General features: G+C 39.9%; 1 protein-coding gene across 6 annotated transcripts in view; it reads left to right on the top strand.

Moving 5' to 3' along the window:
- The window catches only part of tcf12 (transcription factor 12), an 88,485-nt gene that overhangs the window by 28,686 nt on the left and 39,453 nt on the right, over positions 1-20,346 (top strand). The window contains exon 1 of one of the 6 annotated variants that reach the window (XM_039795440.1): positions 19,786-19,840. The exons of the other annotated variants lie outside the window; for them this stretch is intronic. Within the exon in view, the coding sequence (XP_039651374.1) occupies positions 19,801-19,840 (40 nt within the window). The 5' untranslated portion in view covers positions 19,786-19,800. Of the gene's footprint in view, positions 1-19,785; positions 19,841-20,346 lie in introns of those variants that run through there. 6 annotated transcript variants of the gene reach the window in all.

Below are 20,346 nucleotides of genomic sequence, written 5' to 3'. Positions count from 1 at the left end.
GGCTAACTACATCTCAGCTCATTATGTAATGACCTTGGTTTCCAAGAAAAGCAATCAGTTTGCAAATGGGTGTTATTGAATTGAAACAAAATGTTATCTTTCTTGTAGTTGATATCACACACACACACACACTGCGTATATCTCCGCTTTTCAACTGCGTCTGTAATTATGCTTACGAGCTACAGAATATGGATGTGATCTGTTGCAGTGATATGTCAGATTTAGACAGCCTGATTGTAAACTTGGAATAGCGTATGCTTACCTTAGGCTTGGGATTCAAGATGAGTATGGTCTTATTAAATTGTTGTTCCAGAGTAATAGCTGGAATTTGCATAGATCTACAGTATGGAGTTTTCAGCACCCTCATTAAATCATGTCTGAGGGGTTATTCCTTATCGATGAACAGAGGTGAGAACAACCACACAACAGTGAAATATACAGTTATACTATATTTTTTCTTGTAGTAGTGGTTGAACCCAGTCAGTCACTCTAGTTTCTGAACTGCTGAATGGTTTGTTTCAAGTCAGGTGGCATCTCAACATTTCTGGTTGTTGTTGCTGTCGTTCCATCCGGTGTGTGAAAACCTTGGGTGAGATGTTAAGCAAATAGTTTGCCTGAGGCTGTCTGTGTTGGAATTTACAATCACAGCTCTCACACATCATGCCAACTTCCAAAAAATGCTGCTGACAAAGAAACCTGATCAAATGCTTTGCGCCTTATGTCACCTCATGTCTTCTGTTTAAAGTTGCACTTGAACACATGCAAAGACTACAGCAGAGAGCTGGATGCAGGTTCTCCACCTGCATGAGACGAAATAGCTAGTCAGTCTTCTGTGTATTCGTAAATTGAATAAGAAAAGCAGAAGACCCAGGATTGCAGAAAGACAAACAAAACCAAAATAACTAGCAGGCCAATTTTACAACTGTAATTCTGTTTAAATGTAAGCATTGAAACCCAATTTGAAATATGTTTGATTAAAATGTTAAATATAATAGTGGCTGACGGTCAGCTTGGTGTGTCAGGGCACTAAGAACCTCTTCATGTTTCCTGCCTCTTATTCAATGTAATGTTCCTGATGGGAAGTGCCCAATTCATAACCCTAATGACATACTTTCCATGTTTACATGGTTTAGTTTATCAGCACAGTAGATTTAAACCATGCTTTGTATTAGAAAGTGCTACACTGATTAGAAATTTCCTTTGGAGAAAACATACTGAAGTCTATCAGTCAAAGTATTAGTTGATCAAAGAAACCACAGACAGTCACTAGCTATGTATTATATAGTGCTCTGATCTTGTATATCATTATTTGCATGCAGTTGAAATTTGATGTACTCTAGAAACCAACAGTGGACCTCTGTACTACTAAAACTCTCAGCCACAGCTTAACAACTGAAATAACACACGATCATTTCACTGGACTGCACTGGACAATATCAATACTCAGTGTAATCTTGTGCTAATGCATGACTAATGATACGTTTTTTTGTATAACAGTATATGTGGTTTGCGTGTAGTAAAAGTATTGTATATACACTGATTCATACTGTCAGTATTTTCTGAATGTGCTCAGAATGGTGTGACTCACAGTGACCAGGAATCCCTTATACACAGTCATGTCAGTGTGTATGTAACTACAGTAAACATTATGATACAAACATTTTGATTAGAAAAAGCCAGCTTTCGGTTCCATGGATTTAAAGGTTTGAGTGAGCAGAGGTTAAACAGTCATAGCGGGTGTCAGATTGCTGACAAGGGGAGCTCACAAGAGAAGTGTGTGGGGGTTCAGACTGAGGGATGGGGTTTGGGTTAAATGCACTGACTTCTTAACGATGACACAGTTCTCTCCAGGGGCTCTCCATACTCCCATGTTAGTATGGATCAGCTAGTCTGGCCCTCACATGCACTAAGCCTCACCCTCTTGGGCTACAATCCTCTTACTAACCCGCAGGTGATCCATTGCATGCTGCCGTGCAGGTGGCAGTGACATTGTCCATGCATATTATTGGGCACTATAGACAAACTTTTTCAGTCTCAGCCATGTGAGTCCCTTTGACTCCACCGCTCATCACATGCGTTGCAAGAGGCTGCGTTCGTTAAGTCCACTGACAAATCATTCATAGTGATCTGCAGTTACACAATGTGCGATTCCTGTGGCCTCACAGACACACAAGTACTTTCCCCACCTAGGGTGTCACACAGATGTACAGTCTTAATAATGAGATGCAGTGGATGGAAAAATGGAAAAAAATGATCAGAGAGTTATATTAATTGAAAGCACAGAGCCACAGTTCGGCCTCCGTCTGCTCCTCCAAAACATCCTGTGAATCCACAACAGCTCAGCTGAAATGATGTTACAATTACACAGTAATCATATTTATATTGTAATTTTGATTTATATATATTGTGAAAAATATCCCCATCAAAGAAATAGCTTTCAATATTGCGATATTATTTTACGGCCATATTACCCTCCCCGATTCCTACCTGTTGTGACCAAAGGCGTTATTTGACTGAAGTATCTCTGTGTAATAGTTGTACATCACTGATTAGCTGGTAATTTAAATTCTCATTATATTGTTTTTAATGATTTGACATTCACTAATTAAACCATGATTGGATCAGAGTCTAAAGATAAATGTTTTATGTCCAACCGTTCTAGGATTACACATTAATCTTTTAAATTCATGCAGTTGTTATTCTCGATTGTCTCATGTTCTTGCACAGCTGATGAGTTAAATGGATGTAATTCACTGTATCTCTCTTTCTTCACCGTATGTAGTAATACTTGACTTAAGGGCTTGTAGTGGAGGGTTGTTTCTCATTCAGTTCGTCTAATTGTGTAGCCACAGGGATAGTCAACAGTTCATGGCCCTGACTTAAAAAATGGTTAGATCTAATTACGTGCTAAGACTTTTTCTCGTGGTGTTAGCTCGATGACGGGAAGCCAGTGGGGGAGGATGATTTCAAGCAATCTGGGCAATTAACACAGGCGATGAGCTGAAAGAGCTGCACTCTGCTCCTTTACTTCATGCTGTATTGTGATTGGACGTGTGTGTGTGTGTGTGTGTGTGATTGTGTGTGTGTATGCTGCCTAATGTTTGCCTTTTTGTCATTATTTACTTAATGGACTGATATTGTTTTCCGCCAAAAGGCTTTTTAGCCTTTTTAGCCTTGATTCCCATGCCTAACCCTAGATGACGGTTTTATGTTGCTATGCTAATTAGCAAGACAAGGTTGATACAGCTATTCACAGCTGTCAAGAGTCACAGTTTGTGGCCCTTCATTGTAATAAGAAGCAAAAAGTCTTATAGGGACATCGAAAGACCTATGAAATCCATTATTCTGTCATGCATTTAAAACATTTTAGGCTAAATTTGCTGCCTTTTATTTTAATACTTGTACATGTTTTAAGTCAACCTTTTGTCACAGTCTTGCCTTCTGTCTTCAAACTACTCTTCACTGGCCAGAAAGACAAGGACCATGAAAACATCATGGTTGTCACTACAAAATGCAATATGCAGGAAAAGCCACCAAGCCATTGTCTAGATTTCTGTCTGTGTTTGTGACACACAAAAATACATTATCTAAGCCCTGAAAAGGTCCAGAGGTGGGTGGGTGGGTGGGGGGGTCTCTTGTCTATATCATGCATAGTGTTATGTTTATTGTGATGAAATTTGATTGATTATAAATTACTCCATAGCCCTATAGCCTATATAACTTTTAAGTTTTAAGAAATACAAACAGCTGGCTTTTTCCTTTTGATGTTTTCCTTTTCAGTTTCATGTTCACTGCATACCTGTGGTGATGACTGCTTGTGCATCATTTCTTTTTCCAGCCATGTGCCTGAGGGCGTGATATCCCAACTGCTGAGTCATACTTTAATTCTCACATTTCTCTGGTGTGCTTCATACATAATACTCGTACAGCTTTAGTCCTGCATGAATACTAATCAGCTTAACGCTGACATCAACACACTCATACAGTCGCATGCATCCTGCTCCCAGCCACATGTGACCTTAATGTGACTACCTGTCTTTTTGTCTCGCCCACCGCTAGGGCTGGGCGAAATGGCCAAAATCTTCTATTCCGACATAGGTAATTTCATATCTCGATAACGATATATATCACAATATAGCATGTTTCCTGCTAATTTGATAAATACATAGTCTATATGAAATAACTACTACTCCCGTGTGAATTAAATTCTTGACAAATAAAATGTACTGAGTATTTGTTTTTATTTTATTAATAACTTTAATGCAAAATGAACAACCTGCAAAACATATAAGGTAGACATTTTAATATTGTTTTGACGATATATAGCGTCATATCATCGAGCCCTACCCACCGCTATATATCCCGTTTCACTGGGTGTTGCAGGTGCCTGCAAGTAGTATTACCAGCTTAAAGAAACTCCACGTTAGTTAAACAGAACATAATAAGTCACAATTGACAATTTGACTACTTTCTGTCATTGTTATATAATTGCCTTGGTCTCTATTTCCATCCTTTAGGTGGAGTTTTTGCCATGAGTTAAAGAAAATGTCTAGACAGCACAATACTGATGTTGCAGTTAAAATACATTACAGACAAGCTCTGTGTGTTGTATTACAATGTGTTCCCGACTTGTCATCCTAAACTAAGGCACCTCAGAGCTCAATCTCATAAGGGCCTCAGAAAAAAATAAAACCAGTTTTAGGACCTGTGGATTTTTGTATTATCTGACCAAGCGATTAAATAATCTTTGACTAAATTTTGTCTAAAAAAAAAAAAGTACAATCAGATATTTGTTTAATGTGACCAAATAAAGGACCCACAACCTGTGGTATGATGTTAAAATGACTTGCATGCAACCTTTTCAGTGCCTGTGTGTTTGTTTTCTTATTGCTTTCTCTTTCATTGTTGTACTAGCATGCTCCTAGCCAACGTTTATAGTTGTAATATGATGGTTTTGCAAATACCTCAGATCAATATTATTGGCCTGGATTGATATAATCAATAACGATATATGGTATTCATACGCTGTGTATTTGTCTGTGCTCTCTAGGTAGTTTATTGCCATAATGCTTGCTGGTAAAGGGAAAATAATAATGCACTGCTGGAAACTAACATTTGCATCATATTACCATTCAAATTTAGCATTTCATTGTGCAGTTTCCTCTCCTTGTTTACAAACTGTGTGAACAAAAATCTTCTTCTTGTCTTGGTTTTGTTTATTTTATAACTAAAGAATTGAATTTAAAATGGAGTACACAAAACTCAGTACATTTTTTAGGATACAAAAAAGGCATTATATCTTTGTCTTTTTCACTAGAACAAAATTAATCTCTTTCAGTCTATTCACTTTTCATTTCTAATTGTTCCTCAAGGCTTTTGGGGAAGTGTCCAATCTCACATCACACTGGCATCCCCAGTGTGTTTTCACTGGGGCAGGTGTCATGTACTAATGCTCCGTCCCATGGGAGAACCTCCTCAGACCCCGGCTTTGATTGTGGCCAGGTGCTGTTCAGGTGTGCACTCCACTTTCCGCTAGAGTATGGGTCACAGGTGCTGCCAATGCTGCTCCCTCTCCCCACTCATTTCATGTCATTCACCCACACATACACATACAGTATACTGCAAGCTTTCACAGTAAGAGCTGCATATAGTACTAATTCACGGTAATCACGTTTTTGCACATTCTCTCAAAAGTGATAAGTGCAAAATGTATATATGTACTGTATATATGAACAGAACAGAGAGCAGCGAAGGGAAGACAAGGAGATGTGTTGCAGTACAGTTAAGTGGATGTAGCCGGTCATTATGCAGAGCTGCAGGGTGTGCTTATCTATTACCGCGGTCAGTGGAGCTTGAAGAGCTGAAGACGAGCTGAAAGGCCGCAAATCCCCTTTCTCCATTCACATGCCGCCCACATCTCCCCACACATCCCAGCCCTCCCTGTCCTCGTGCTCCTCTCAGCCCATCTCGGCCCTGCCCAGCCCTGGCCTTGCCTTCCCTAGGTCCTGGCCCCCAGCATGCGACTGGCAAGGCTTCCCAGCTGCAGAGGATCAGCTGTAGTCCCAGTAGGCCCGGAGGGGCTGTCTCTCCAAAGAGGAAGGAAGAGCTGGGGTATGGCCAAGGTATGATGACATAAGTCATCACACACCACGATTGTATTTATAATCAGTGGAAAGCTGTCTTCAAGTGTAGCTCGTTTCACTACCTTTTATATGAGAGAATGCTTGTTATGTATGTTGATAGGAAAGACCCAAAGCAGTTGGTTATAAGGATCCAGGATACTTGTGCATAATCATGTACATGTGAGTCTACAGATGTTGCACAAGAAAAGAGTCAAATTCTGTCTTAACTTTATTTTGTGCTGAAAATACAAATTTTCGAGAAGTGGTTAAAATAAGTTAAGATAAATCCAAATTCTGTCGCTAAGACCCATTGTGCTTGTTGGCCTTCTTGTACATCTGACATCTCGCTTTATTTTCCACTCTTCCTTTCTTTCTCCCCTCCCCCCTTTTTTTCATTTCTCTCGCCTCATGCTGCCGGCAGCTGATGCCAAAAAGAATGTTAGAGATTATTTAATACAAGCGCAAAGCTTAAAGGGAAAAGATTCATTCAGAACAATTTCTGTTAGTGGAACACTTAAAGTCTGCTGACTTCAGCGCTGCCATTGCCAACAGCACTGAATATCTTATCACTGTGTAACTTCGATATACACAAAAATAAAAAACAGCGACCATTAAGTCTTAACATTTTGTGCCTTGAATCTTCTTTGCAGAAAGTCGTACTTACTGTATAGAACTGTAAACACAAACCATGCCAGTGAGTATGTAATTTGGCTGGACCCATTTTTCATATGATCTCTATACACTCACCTAAAGGATTATTAGGAACACCATACTAATACTGTGTTTGACCCTGTCCTATCAATATACAGTGCCTTGCGAAAGTATTCGGCCCCCTTGAACTTTTCGACCTTTTGCCACATTTCAGGCCTCAAACATAAAGATATAAAACTGTAATTTTTTGTGAAGAATCAACAACAAGTGGGACACAATCATGAAGTGGAACGAAATTTATTGGATATTTCAAACCTTTTAAACAAATAAAAAACTGAAATATTGGGCGTGCAAAATTATTCAGCCCCCTTAAGTTAATACTTTGTAGCGCCACCTTTTGCTGCGATTACAGCTGTAAGTCGCTTGGGGTATGTCTCTATCAGTTTTGCACATCGAGAGACTGACATTTTTGCCCATTCCTCCTTGCAAAACAGCTCGAGCTCAGTGAGGTTGGATGGAGAGCGTTTGTGAACAGCAGTTTTCAGTTCTTTCCACAGATTCTCGATTGGATTCAGGTCTGGACTTTGACTTGGCCATTCTAACACCTGGATATGTTTATTTGTGAACCATTCCATTGTAGATTTTGCTTTATGTTTTGGATCATTGTCTTGTTGGAAGACAAATCTCCGTCCCAGTCTCAGGTCTTTTGCAGACTCCATCAGGTTTTCTTCCAGAATGGTCCTGTATTTGGCTCCATCCATCTTCCCATCAATTTTAACCATCTTCCCTGTCCCTGCTGAAGAAAAGCAGGCCCAAACCATGATGCTGCCACCACCATGTTTGACAGTGGGGATGGTGTGTTCAGGGTGATGAGCTGTGTTGCTTTTACGCCAAACATAACGTTTTGCATTGTTGCCAAAAAGTTCGATTTTGGTTTCATCTGACCACAGCACCTTCTTCCACATGTTTGGTGTGTCTCCCAGGTGGCTTTTGGCAAACTTTTAAACGACCACTATTTATGGATATCTTTAAGAAATGGCTTTCTTCTTGCCACTCTTCCATAAAGGCCAGATTTGTGCAGTATACGACGGATTGTTGTCCTATGGACAGAGTTTCCCACCTCAGCTGTAGATCTCTGCAGTTCATCCAGAGTGATCATGGGCCTCTTGGCTGCATCTCTGATCAGTCTTCTCATTGTATTAGCTGAAAGTTTAGAGGGACGGCCGGGTCTTCGTAGATTTGTAGTGGTCTGATACTCCTTCCATTTCAATATTATCGCTTGCACAGTGCTCCTTGGGATGTTTAAAGCTTGGGAAATCTTTTTGTATCCAAATCCGGCTTTAAACTTCTCCACAACAGTATCTCGGACCTGCCTGGTGTGTTCCTTGTTCTTCATGATGCTCTCTGCGCTTTACACGGACCTCTGAGACTATCACAGAGCAGGTGCATTTATACGGAGACTTGATTACACACAGCTGGATTCTATTTATCATCATTAGTCATTTAGGTCAACATTGGATCATTCAGAGATCCTCACTGAACTTCTGGAGAGAGTTTGCTGCACTGAAAGTAAAGGGGCTGAATAATTTTGCACGCCATTTTTCAGTTTTTTATTTGTTAAAAAAGTTTGAAATAGCCAATGAATTTCGTTCCACTTCATAATTGGGACCCACTTGTTGTTGATTCTTCACAAAAAATTACAGTTTTATATCTTTATGTTTGAGGCCTGAAATGTGGCAAAAGGTCGAAACGTTCAAGGGGGCCGAATACTTTCGCAAGGCACTGTAGGCCAACATTTCGAAAGAATTCTTCCAGCACCTTGTTGAATCAATGACACGAAGAATTAAGGCAATTCTGAAGGCGAAAGGGATCCCCAAAACCATTACACCACCACCAGCCTGCCCAGTGGTAACAAAGCATGACGGATCCATGTTCTCATTCTGTTTACACCAAATTCTGACTCTACCATCTGAATGTCTCAACAGAAATCGAGACTCATCAGACCAGGTAACATTTTTCCAGTCTTCAACTGTCCAATTTTGGTGTGCTCGTGCAAATTGTAGCCTCATTTTCCTATTTTTAGTGGAGATGAGTGGTACCTGGTGGGGTCTTCTGCTGGTGTAGCCCATCCGCCTCAAGGTTGTGCGTGTTGTGGCTTCACAAATGCTTTACTGCATACCTCGGTTGTAACGAGTGGTTATTTGAGTCGAAGCCCATTCTCCTCTGACCTCTAGCATCAACAAGACATTTTCACCCCCAGGACTGCAGCATACTGGATGTTTTTCCTTTTTCAGACCATTCTTTGTAAACCCTAGAAATGGTTGTGTGTGAAAATCCCAGCAACTGAGCAGATTGTGAAATACTCAGACCAGCCAGTCTGGCACCAACAACCATGCCACGCTCAAAGTTGCTTAGATCACCTTTCTTTCCCATTCTGACATTCAATTTGGAGTTCAGGAGATTGTCTAGACCAGGACCACACCCCTAAATGCATTGAAGCAGTTGCCATGTGATTGGTTGATTAGATCATTTAATTAACGTGAAATTTAACATGTGTTCTAATGATCCTTTAGGTGAGTGTATATAGCAAACATATTGTAAACTTTGATGTATTATGTAGTGTTGACCCTGGCTTTGGTACTTCTGGAATTTACATATGTTACAGATGAGAGCATTAAAGCTAAGCTACAGTTGTTTTCAATTAATAACAACTTGAATAAATAGCTCTGTGTCCATAATCTTACCTGACACTGTGTTACTGTACACACCTGTTTCACACATCTATAGCTGATCCTGTACATTCAGCATTTGTAGCTCGTTTTTTCTTTTCCGATAACATTTTTTGGCCTTTGTGCAAATTTGGTCAGGTTTGCCCAGTGGAATCCTGGTATAAACCCATGTTGGGCACAGAGATGGATCCCCCTCCTTCCTTTCCTACAGAGTAACTCCACTACTACAACATAGATAATGCATGAAATTGCCCCCTGATTAGTGGACATCAGTCTCTGTGTCATCGACTAATTCAAGTTTAAGTTTGTAAAGTTTTACTCACCGAAAGCCTCTAACTTGAAAACACATCTAAGGTTGAGTCCTTTGTTGACGAGCCCCAGAAAACCTGGCCAACAGTTGCTGGTTAATTCTCGTGCCCACCCCCGCCTCCATTTTTTCCACAGTCACAAATGCTCTCCTATGTGTCCTGTGTCCATGCGTGGTGTGCTGGCAAACCAAAGCACTAGATAACATTACACTCCCTTCTTGTTGGACTGTAGTGGATTGTGATTGGTTAATAAAATGCAAACATTTGTTTCGCCTTTACACCCACTTAACAATGCCTGGCACAGGCCTGAGAGTGCGAGGTGTGGGATGTGTAGAGAGAAGCACGGCACTGTGAGACTTTTTCTTCACAGCCAGGAATATGGGGGTGGGGAGGTACATTTATTTTAGTCTACTTAGAATCAACAAAACTCTTTTAAATGGCTGCTATAGTTTTTAGCCCACAATACAATACCATCTCCACAGAGTGCACTCATCAAATGAGTTATCCCCTTCAGGCTGTTTGGGTGTTTTATTTAATGCAGGCTTATATTCCTAAAGGTTTGCAGGGGTTTTCTTGTTTATGAAATTAGGAAATATGCCCACAGTGCTTGGAGCTGGATCAGCATTCCTAACCCATGTGTGTATCCTTACTTGCCCTTCACCTCGGATCTCTGTTGTTTCACTGTTCAACAGTTGTTTGCCAAACATAGACACACACTTTGATGTCACACACTGACTTGATTCTAGTATCCGACTGGGGGACATTTCATCAGCTTGTCAAATGTGCTCTTGTTTTTCTGGATATCCCTCTCTCGTGAGATCACATATGAATGTGTGATGCAGGGGGAGCATGTTAGCATCCCTATCGAAGCAGCATCCATTACAGTGTTGGTGTTCATGTGGTGGGAGACATTATTAGGGAGCTCATCGCCTCCTGAGAGGATGGATGTGTGATTATGAAGTCATCAGCCATGAACCAGTGAGGCTGTGGAGGAGCACCCCTCCTCATGGGTCCTCAGGGTGCCATTGATTGGTGACCATGTGTTTGTGCCTGATAGACTGTGAAATGGTGTGTTGCTGCACGGCTGTGTCACACCTGTGTCCCACCAAGGTGATTGATTGGTTTGGTCATGTGGAATGTTCCCATCTGGTCCGCAGTAATGCATTTTTTTCCCTCATTCGTGAATAACAAGCGCTGGCAGGAGAATAGTTGGGCTTGGAAAAAGGCAAAGGCCAAGCAAAAACATTTTCCCCTTTACACCTCCCCCTCTTTCCTTTTTACCAAATTAGAAAAAATTCAAATAGGCCGAGCCATGGCACCTGATTATTCCAGGAGGGGATAAATACAATCAGGAAATCCACATCTCCTCTCTCACACAGAGATGGATTTTGGGAGAAAATAAACTAGTGCGATGGGCAGCAGCTTCTAATTTTTGAAGTCATATTTCAGGGCTAAAAATGTGCAGTAAAATCTTTGATATCTCTGATCTAGCTGAGAATTTAGACACCTTTCCTTGATTAGTATCCCTTTCCAGATTTCTAGTCTGATCTGAAAGCAATAAACGTAAGCTTCCCACCCCCCCAAGCCTAATGGGTTATTTTGTTTCTCACTCCTGCATTCCTCTTGGTTTGATTTCTCTTAATCCTGGCCCCTCTCCTTTTTAATTGATCTATTTATTCCACCTAATGGCTAATTACACATCAAGCTGCATGAGCAGATGCATTTATCATCATAGTACATAATAATCAGTGACATTTCAACAAAGAAAAAAATAAATATGCAAATAAGAACTCATTAACATTTGCTCTTGCTGTTTTGAATAATGTCACTGCTGACAAGGCTGTATGCAGAAATTAATGTTGAGCTCAGGGCAGGGGAGACATGTTTCCTCAGTGTTTTGTGGCTCTATCATTTTTCTCTGTCCTACTGTTGTTCCTGACGCTGGGTTGTAGACATCCCCAGCCAGGGAGGAAGCTGATGTGGTACACTACCTCCCTTCCCTGTTTCCTCATCCACACTGACCTGAACTCTAACCCAGCCAGCTTTTATTCACTGTCAAACAGAACCTGGTGGAAGCATCAAACGGCTTTGACAGGATGGATGTACACAAACTCTTGAGAAAAGGAAACAAAAGGAGGCATTTTAAAAGGTATGGGGAAAAAGTGAGCGAGTGTACATCTGATTTGTCCGTGTGCCGTCTCTTGTTGCCAGAGGAATGCATTAGTAACCACGGAGCCTGTCTTGCTGTACTTCCAAGGCATCCAGAGAGGCCAAAACCTGACTTTATATAAGATAGGGTATCCTGTTCATGATTTAATAATCACAGAATAAGAATCATATTCTCTCCCTTTCATGGAAACAACACACATCTGTATGACAGTATTTAGGTCTTGGAGATCTCAGTAGAGATTCATCAAAATTTCTTTTTGCCATAAATTAGTCCTGCTAGGGGTCCGACAATAAGAAATGGGCGATTGACTTTATAGGATTAATGTTTCGTGGTTTGGTGCCATGGAAGACATCCCATGAGAACATGAGCACAGACGCACGGACACCAACAGCAAACACGTGTGTTTCAACATTAACAACATTTCCTCATCCTGTATTATGCGTTTGTTTTTATGGTCTTGGCTTTCCTTGGAGTGAGGGAAATGGACGTGTTATCTGGATGGAAAAAAAGAGGCCCTTGGACTGCATCTGAGAAGCTTGTGAAGCTCACTAATTGGCTGTTTTTGTGGCGAGGGTTTTGAATTGATCCCTGGAGACGCTTAGGTCACTACCTCTCACATTATCAGAATAAGGGGCTGTACTGCAGCACTGCGATCAATAAGGAGGCACACTATGAATGACTGGCCAGCTTGCTTTTTCCTTCAGTAGGATTTCAGCACCCAATGTTTTTTTGCTGAGGTTGAACTGGATTGAAATGTTCTAGATTCTTATTTTAAGTCCTTTAATTCAAACTATTATCTTTTGTAGAGTTACAGCTGATGTGAATTTGTGGACACTATGGAAAATCAGTGATCACTGATAAAGTTAGAGGATGCATCACAATGAAAAAATATTGCTCACACTTGAATTTATAATTATGGAAATTGAACAGGTGTACTGGTGCTTTATCTATGCTTGGTTAAGGAGTGTGTGGGGTGTTTTGTTAGTTGGAGTGAGCTGAACAATCTCAATATTACTAAGTTCACATTAACACCAAATTGCTTTGTTTGCACAGGCTTGTGAAGAAGGTGCTCACAAAAAAAAAAGTCACTCTCAGGGTTATCAGTCCTGTGGTCGGACACCACTTGGATTTTATATTGTGGTTATTGCAGAATGAAGTGTGTGGAATACGGTTTAAAAAGAAAGCTAATGTGTGTAAGGTTGCTGGTTTAATCTTGTGAAATAGTAGAGAACATCTGGGTAAGGAAAGTGAAAGAGAAAATGTCCTTTCTAATGTTAAATCTGTAGTCTACATTTGGTGTATGTCATATGGTTGTGCTTTTTATATAAGCCATTACAGGTTTCTACCACACCCTCACATGTATTTTTGTATTTCTTCAATTTTATTTGTATTTTATGTTCTGTGAAACAAATAAAATAAACTAACTTTGTTCCGGGTGTCTGGGACAGCAGTTAATGTCAGTGAATGTCAGTATAATGCAAAGTGTTGCAAGAGCTCAGCAGGTTTTATCATTAAGAAATAAAATGTGGAACAAGAGACCTGGAGCTGCTCATCCCAACCAAACTGGGCAACCAAACATATATGAAACAATGCACTTCCTTGGCAGCACTGAGAGAGCTTTCCAGAAAAATAATCTATCAGTGTAACTAAAATGTTGGCTGTATGGGCAGAAACAAGTCTCTCCTGATAAAAGGCACATGACAGCAGCCTGGAGTATGGAAAAAGCATGAGATTTTTGGGTCTGGCTAAACAATAGCTGATGTCCAATACAAAGTGCTATATTTAGCAGCAACTGGGCACGGGTGCATCACTGAGATGTTATCAAGCTGTGTTGACCAACTCATTTGCCAGATACAGGCACATTATTAAACATATCCTGCTTCAGAGTGCCTTACATTGGGATGATGATTTCTGTCCTGACAAAACCTTAACCTCTGGCATTCAGAGCTTAGAGTTAAAATAACACTGAACTTGTATGTGAAAGTCCTTGAGTGGAACAAAATACCACTTCTTAAATGCCTTTAAAATCTGTGGATTGACTTTATTATAGCTGTTCACAGATGCTCCCTAACCAGCTTAGCCAAGCCTGTGCAAATGTGGCAGTTACGGTGAGAGATATTGTAATGAAGGCACGAAGACACAAAGCTATAATTGCTGGCAAAAGTTTCAATGTATTGAATTGACATGGTATTGTGTGATTTAGCTTGACACTCAGATCTTTGTACTTTTTTTGATTGTTTGAATGTAGCTGGCACATCCTTTTTTTCCAGCTGGTTACATGGCTGCAAATACTGTACTGTAGGTTTTTAAATAATATTAACAGCTAATGAGCAGTGTTAGCTCAGGGGATGGAAAGAGTAAAGCATGGACATTTAGTTTTTGCCACAATTTGTCTCTGTGGAAAATTAGCAACTAATGTAATCTGTCTGCCAGGACACATTTTTATAGATTCTTCTTGTGAAAATTTTCATGATCTTAGGCCTGTTCTGACCTGGTTTTAGAATCGGATCTGAGTGATGGGATCACAAGCGGACAACTCTGTATGGGTGTTTCCACCTGGCAGTAGAATGTGTCTCCAAATGCCTCCTGAGTGACCACTTGTGATCAGATCTCACTTCCCTGCTCTATATGCAAATAAAGATGTACATCATTTCCGTTTGCATATAGGCTGGTTGTGTGTGTTTTATAAATATCAGTTGTTACTCCTACATAAATCATACATACATACATACATACATAGAATCGTGTGATGACTTGAAAAAGCGCTGCCCACAGTCTGTCTGTGTGCCGACATAAAGATGTCTACAGACGGGTGGCGGGACCTGTGCAGGAGAAAAATAAATTTTTAAAAGTCTCTGTGTGTCAGCTCTCAGTTTGTAGCTTCTAACTGCATCTTTGTGGTTTAAAGTTTAGTTTCAATATTATATCTTTGCCGCTTCATAATAAAAGCATTTAAATAACAAAATAACGGGGGATTTGTATTGTGAAGAATTTATAAGAAATTAAACCGTTTCACAGCCACTGTTTCGCTAGCCTTCTCCAGAGCTAATACGAGACTGATGATAAATAAAAAACATCCAAAACACACGATTCACTCTCAGTGGTTTCTGTGACATGAGAAATACTTTGAATGAGTCCTAGTTCTGCTCACAGTTAAGTAGGCGGTCATTAATGTGGCTGAGGAAACATTCCCATTCTCACTGGTATTAAAAATGTGGACATATGAGGCCTAGACCACCTCCGGTGAGGTTTTAGTGATAGGATCTCAATGCGTCCTGAGAGAGATCAGATCGGATTTTACTACCTGGTGGGAACGGGGTGATAGTTACACCTTCACACATCTGAGCGATATGCTCATAAGCAGCTTCATAGAATATTTTAATCAGAATTAATGGATTTTTCCCCTCATTAGATAGATTTTTCATTGCATTGGGAATATACTGTGTGATGGCAGTCTGCATACTTAAATTGATATGACTGATGGTGCAGTAATTAATTTACTCATTTTTTGCATTTTGTATATTTTGCATGCTTTGCTTTTTTAAGGCAGATAATCATTCTTGTGTTCCTATCAATCACTGCACTTTGGACTCATTAGTAGGCCTGCGTAGCCCTGCTCAGAACAAATGGGCCTACTCAAGAAATAATAACAATAAAAGTGTTGCTCTTGTTGTAAGGCTGTGATCACACGAGCTCAGAGGAGGGAAAACAAAGCAAAGCATTGATAACAACAAGCCAGTAACTTATAAAATTAATTCTGCTTTTATTTGTTTCTCCTTCCCTCGCAGTTGGAATAGTCTTTGATTTATAAGATAGTGTTTCAAACTTAAATATTTCAGTTGTGGAACTTTATGATTTAACAATTTGTTTTGAGTTTTGTTTTTTTATTGGGAAATACAGATTCTTACAGTGACCTATTTTCCTCTAAATGAGTTACAGTCTATGTGCGTCAGACAGGAGATTGTGTCACTGCATGATAAGGGTATATTTTATTCAGCTAATTTAGGCTCCTGGCTTTAGAACTGGCCAACCCAGCAATATGTTCCACTTGATATATCACTTTGTTCTACTTAACTTCAGCATCATAAATATGCATTCTCCTGAAATTTGAAAAGCAATTCAGCCACATAGTCTTAGTTTACTGAGCCTTTTATAAGCAGATGTTGTTCTCGGGTCGTTGCTTTATTGTAGAGTTTAAGAGGCTACACAGGGATTTAAACTGTCAGAAGGACGAAAGGGATTAGCTTGAAAAGTGACTCTTGTCAGATTGTTTCTTTAATATCTGTTTTATCAACTAAAGAAGGAAAAATACCTACTCGTTGTTTCCAGCAGGAGAAGAAGATGGAGGTGACAAGTTACCGCTCTCGCACTGCTGAGCGCAGAGATGAGATACATGATCAGATCTCAGATCAGAGCTGCTGCATCTTCAGCAGGACAGTCTAAACCAGTAGTGTCAAACTCAATTTCACTAAGGGCCACACTGGAAAATGAGAATCACATCAAGGGCCAGACATGTACTGTATAGTTTATAGACATGCTTTTATTTAAGAGAAAAAGTCAAATATCTTTGACTGTGTTATTGCACGTCTCATATAGCTTTCTCATTTACAGTTTGGTTGACTTGATGCCCTAAAAAAGTCAGCAAAAAAGTTCCTCAGCCATCATAGAAAAAAGCACCAAAAAAGCGCCAAAAAAGGTTGAAAAAAGCAAAAACAACTTTGGGAAAAGCGACAAAAACTTTGGAAAAAGCGACAAAAACTTTGGAAAAAGCGACAAAAACTTTGGAAAAAGTGACAAAAACTTTGGAAAAAGCGACAAAAACTAGGTTTTTGTTTTTGATTGTGAACCTATATTGAATTGCGGGCCGTATCAAAATCTGCGAGGGGCGGATTTGGCCGGCGGGCCTTGAGTTTGGCACGTGGTCCAAACAAACTAAGAGACCTGTTTATCCATGACCTCTGCACACGCTACTGAAGTTAATCCCCACAGTACGCTGCCATGTGGCCACCAGTCCCCTGAACACTGCAGCATCCTTCTCTTCTTGCTGGCTGATTCAGGTCATTGGAGGTGGGGCAGGGAGGAGGGGGTGGAAATGTCTAGTTGTCACACAAGTGCTTCAGCTGGCTTCAGTTTGTCAGAAATGTTTTGGTGCTGTTTGCAGTGACAGGTGATGGCATTTTTGACAGGCTTTGCCCTGTGATTTCTGATCGTGTATGCTGCTCATGTTATGAACTTGGTTATTGTTTCATCTTCTTCTAATCTACAAAACAAATCTAGATCATAAGTAAAACTGAATTTTACCATACCATATTAAATATGACCAAATACAAGTGACTAATTATATTTGAGAGACATTGGACATAAAATTGGTGCCTCAAATAGACCAAGAGCATCCTCCTTTCCAGTCCTAAGGAGGATGTGGAGCCTTTCAATGTTAAATCGCAGGCTCTGTGTCATGTTGAAAGACAGACACTTTCAAATTGTAGTAATACAGTGGTGTTGATCTATTCCTCTAAATACACTGCATGCACAATAGTGGCTTCAGTGCTTCACAATTATAATTTAAAAATGTGCATTTCTTCCTCATGAACCAATTCTGTCTATCAAATTTTACATGCTCTCTCAGATTTAGCAAATCCAGACCAATTCCCAGTAGAAGAACAGGGCTCAGTCAATTTAAAAAAAAAAAAGAAAAACAATATTGTTTTATTACATTTCAAGTCTATTATGTGTTTTTGGAGACAGAAAGGATGGCATGTAGTAGACTGAATCAAAGCTTGGCATCTATTTGCACAATGATGCCTACACTTAAAGCTGTGTTTATAAAAGAGGCAAGTTAAATTGATACATTGTTAACTTGTATGTAGTTTTGGGTTACACAGTGTTAAGAACTATTTTTTTTATGTTGCATAAAATAAGCAGACATGATGGCTGCAGTAAGTGAAAAATTATATATACATGTGTTTTCCTATTGCGACAGGTAGTGTCGTTGTAGATGCATTGACAAGAAAGTAGAAGTATCTCATTGCTTACAAATGCAGTAAATGTTTATGCAAGGTAATTTGCTTAGTGCTTCCTTAGTGTGTATTCAAAGTTAAGGCTTCACTGTTGATTGAGCATCTTAGTAGACTTTCTTTTGGCAGGCTCCACAGTTTTTGGGGGCGCTGTGTGGCTGCTTCTCGGTCTCATAGTGTGGACTGAGACATTGTTTTCACAAACACATCTGTCTGTCCCGGTGGGCCCTGAAACTACAACAGTGACCATCAATTATTCACATCAGACACACTGTGTGTGACAGAACACATGCTGCCAATGAATATTTAACTCTCTTATTCCTCAGAAGACATTTTTGGAATGAAAATAAATTCCACTAAACCACCTTTAGATATTAGACTGAAAATAAAAAGAAATTCAAATTCTCCGTCAAAGGAGATGTTTCTTCACGCTACCACGATAGTGAACGTTGGTGGTAACCGACAACTTAATCCTATTTCCTTTTGCAAGAGCGATGGCTCAGAACTGTCTCACATTATTGTTAGAAGAGAAGCAGCTTTGCCAGTTTAACCATCTTCCCTGATTTCCTCAGCTTCCTTCGTCTCTAGACGCAACCTGCACAGATGCAGAATAACTGTCTCCTGCAGAACTGCGCAGATAAGCACAAGTGAATTCTCTTAGATCTGCTTCTGTTCACCTGCGCTTGTGAATGCAACGTTCAGATCAGCCAAGGTGTAACAAAAGATCCAGGCTATGCAAGTTTTTAACTCGCAAAGAAATATTTACCTTTTCCCCAGAGTAAACAGAATTTAGTTCCAATGCTTGTGTCTGTGCTTGTAATATTTGGAAGTGTGACAAAAATAATGTACGACGCTGTTAAAGTTATTCATCATTCTCCCCAAGGAGCTCTCATTTGTTTGTTTGTTTGTTTTTCCAGGGGAGTAAAACTGCTGAGTTTGGATATTGTGATGTGTATGATTCATGTGTGTTGTGTGCTGTAAGTTTTTTTCCCCCTGATGGCTGCTTGTGAGCCTTCCTTTGAGGTGTGCACACGGAACGTGACACTGATAGGACTCCCTGACAATTAACACTATCAGTAATTCATATTTATTTTAGATTTTCTGCATACTGATAACTTTGTGACACATAACACTGTTTTAAACAAGTGCAGGTTTTGGTTTTTCTTGAGATCCAACCTAAGGTCCAACTGAGCCACCGTATGTTTGTTGGATAGTAGGACATGGTACAATGTTACAGGACCTTTGGGAGTCTCTTTGCTTCCATCCAGCATCAGATGATATCCAAAGAAAACAAACACAACTCAGCTGCTTACAGTAAAAGGAACAACACCTCTTAGATATTCCAATGGTATTTTATTAGTGTAGAAAAAACCCTCCAGCCCCATAGGCACAATTACTAGGGCCCTATGAAATCCGTTTTATCTTTTTTCAAATTCTGTGTTTTCAGATTTATTTTTATCCCTTTCGGATTTTTGGGATTTGCTTGTTTTCTTTTCATTTCTAAGCAGTATTGACCTTTAAAAACTCAGTGACACAAGCTCACAATTCAGCTTTTTTTATTTAAACTGTTAATATATTCAGCAAAGCACATTCAAAATTACCTAAATAAAAGCTAATTGGATGCTCACCTATAACAATGCTGAGGACACTGTGATCTCGGTTGTCAGAGGTTTCGTCGACAACAACAAAGATTTTCTTTCCACCGATCTCTTGCAGCACTTTTCGCGTGTGCTGGTCAAAGACCCGCGGCAGGTGGGTCTGCCTGAGGCTGCTGGCGTTTTCTGGGAGTTCGCCTCCCTGCTTGCAATGCCAAGAAACGGACGTATCCTCTTCATTTTCTCTAGCGGTACGTCAGCTTCAGCACACATTGCAACAAAATCTTCTGCAAACTCACGCCTTGCATCTATTGATTTAGTCGTAACCTGGAGGGATTTGCCTGCTGTGGATTTAGCTTTGTTCTTGAGATGAACTTTTGATTTTAAATGGTCGTTACATGTGTCTTTGCGGGTCCAGTCAACAGTATGATGACAAAATTTACAAAACATTTGTTGTCCAGACTCATAGTAGTCATTGGTGTATTGTTCAGCCCGATATTTAGCTTAATTATTTCGCCACGCTAGCTCAGGAGCCACTCGCTTCGACATTTTTTTCCCCCACTCAACAATCTCACAACGTAAACGTGAGTAAATACGGATACTAGGCAACATGTTTAACAATGCCATTTGGCCACAGTTTAGCTAGGTAGAGACCTTTCTACGCTTGTTTTAAACTGAAAAATGAGAAGGAAGTTAAAAAAAAAATCTTTTATTTAATATGTCATCAAAATATATGCAAATTCCGTGCGATTCCGCA

The sequence above is a fragment of the Perca fluviatilis genome, chromosome 3 (assembly GCF_010015445.1).
Source record: "Perca fluviatilis chromosome 3, GENO_Pfluv_1.0, whole genome shotgun sequence".
NCBI classification, from domain to species: Eukaryota; Metazoa; Chordata; class Actinopteri; order Perciformes; family Percidae; genus Perca; species Perca fluviatilis.
This window is presented reverse-complemented; position numbering and strand designations above follow the sequence as displayed.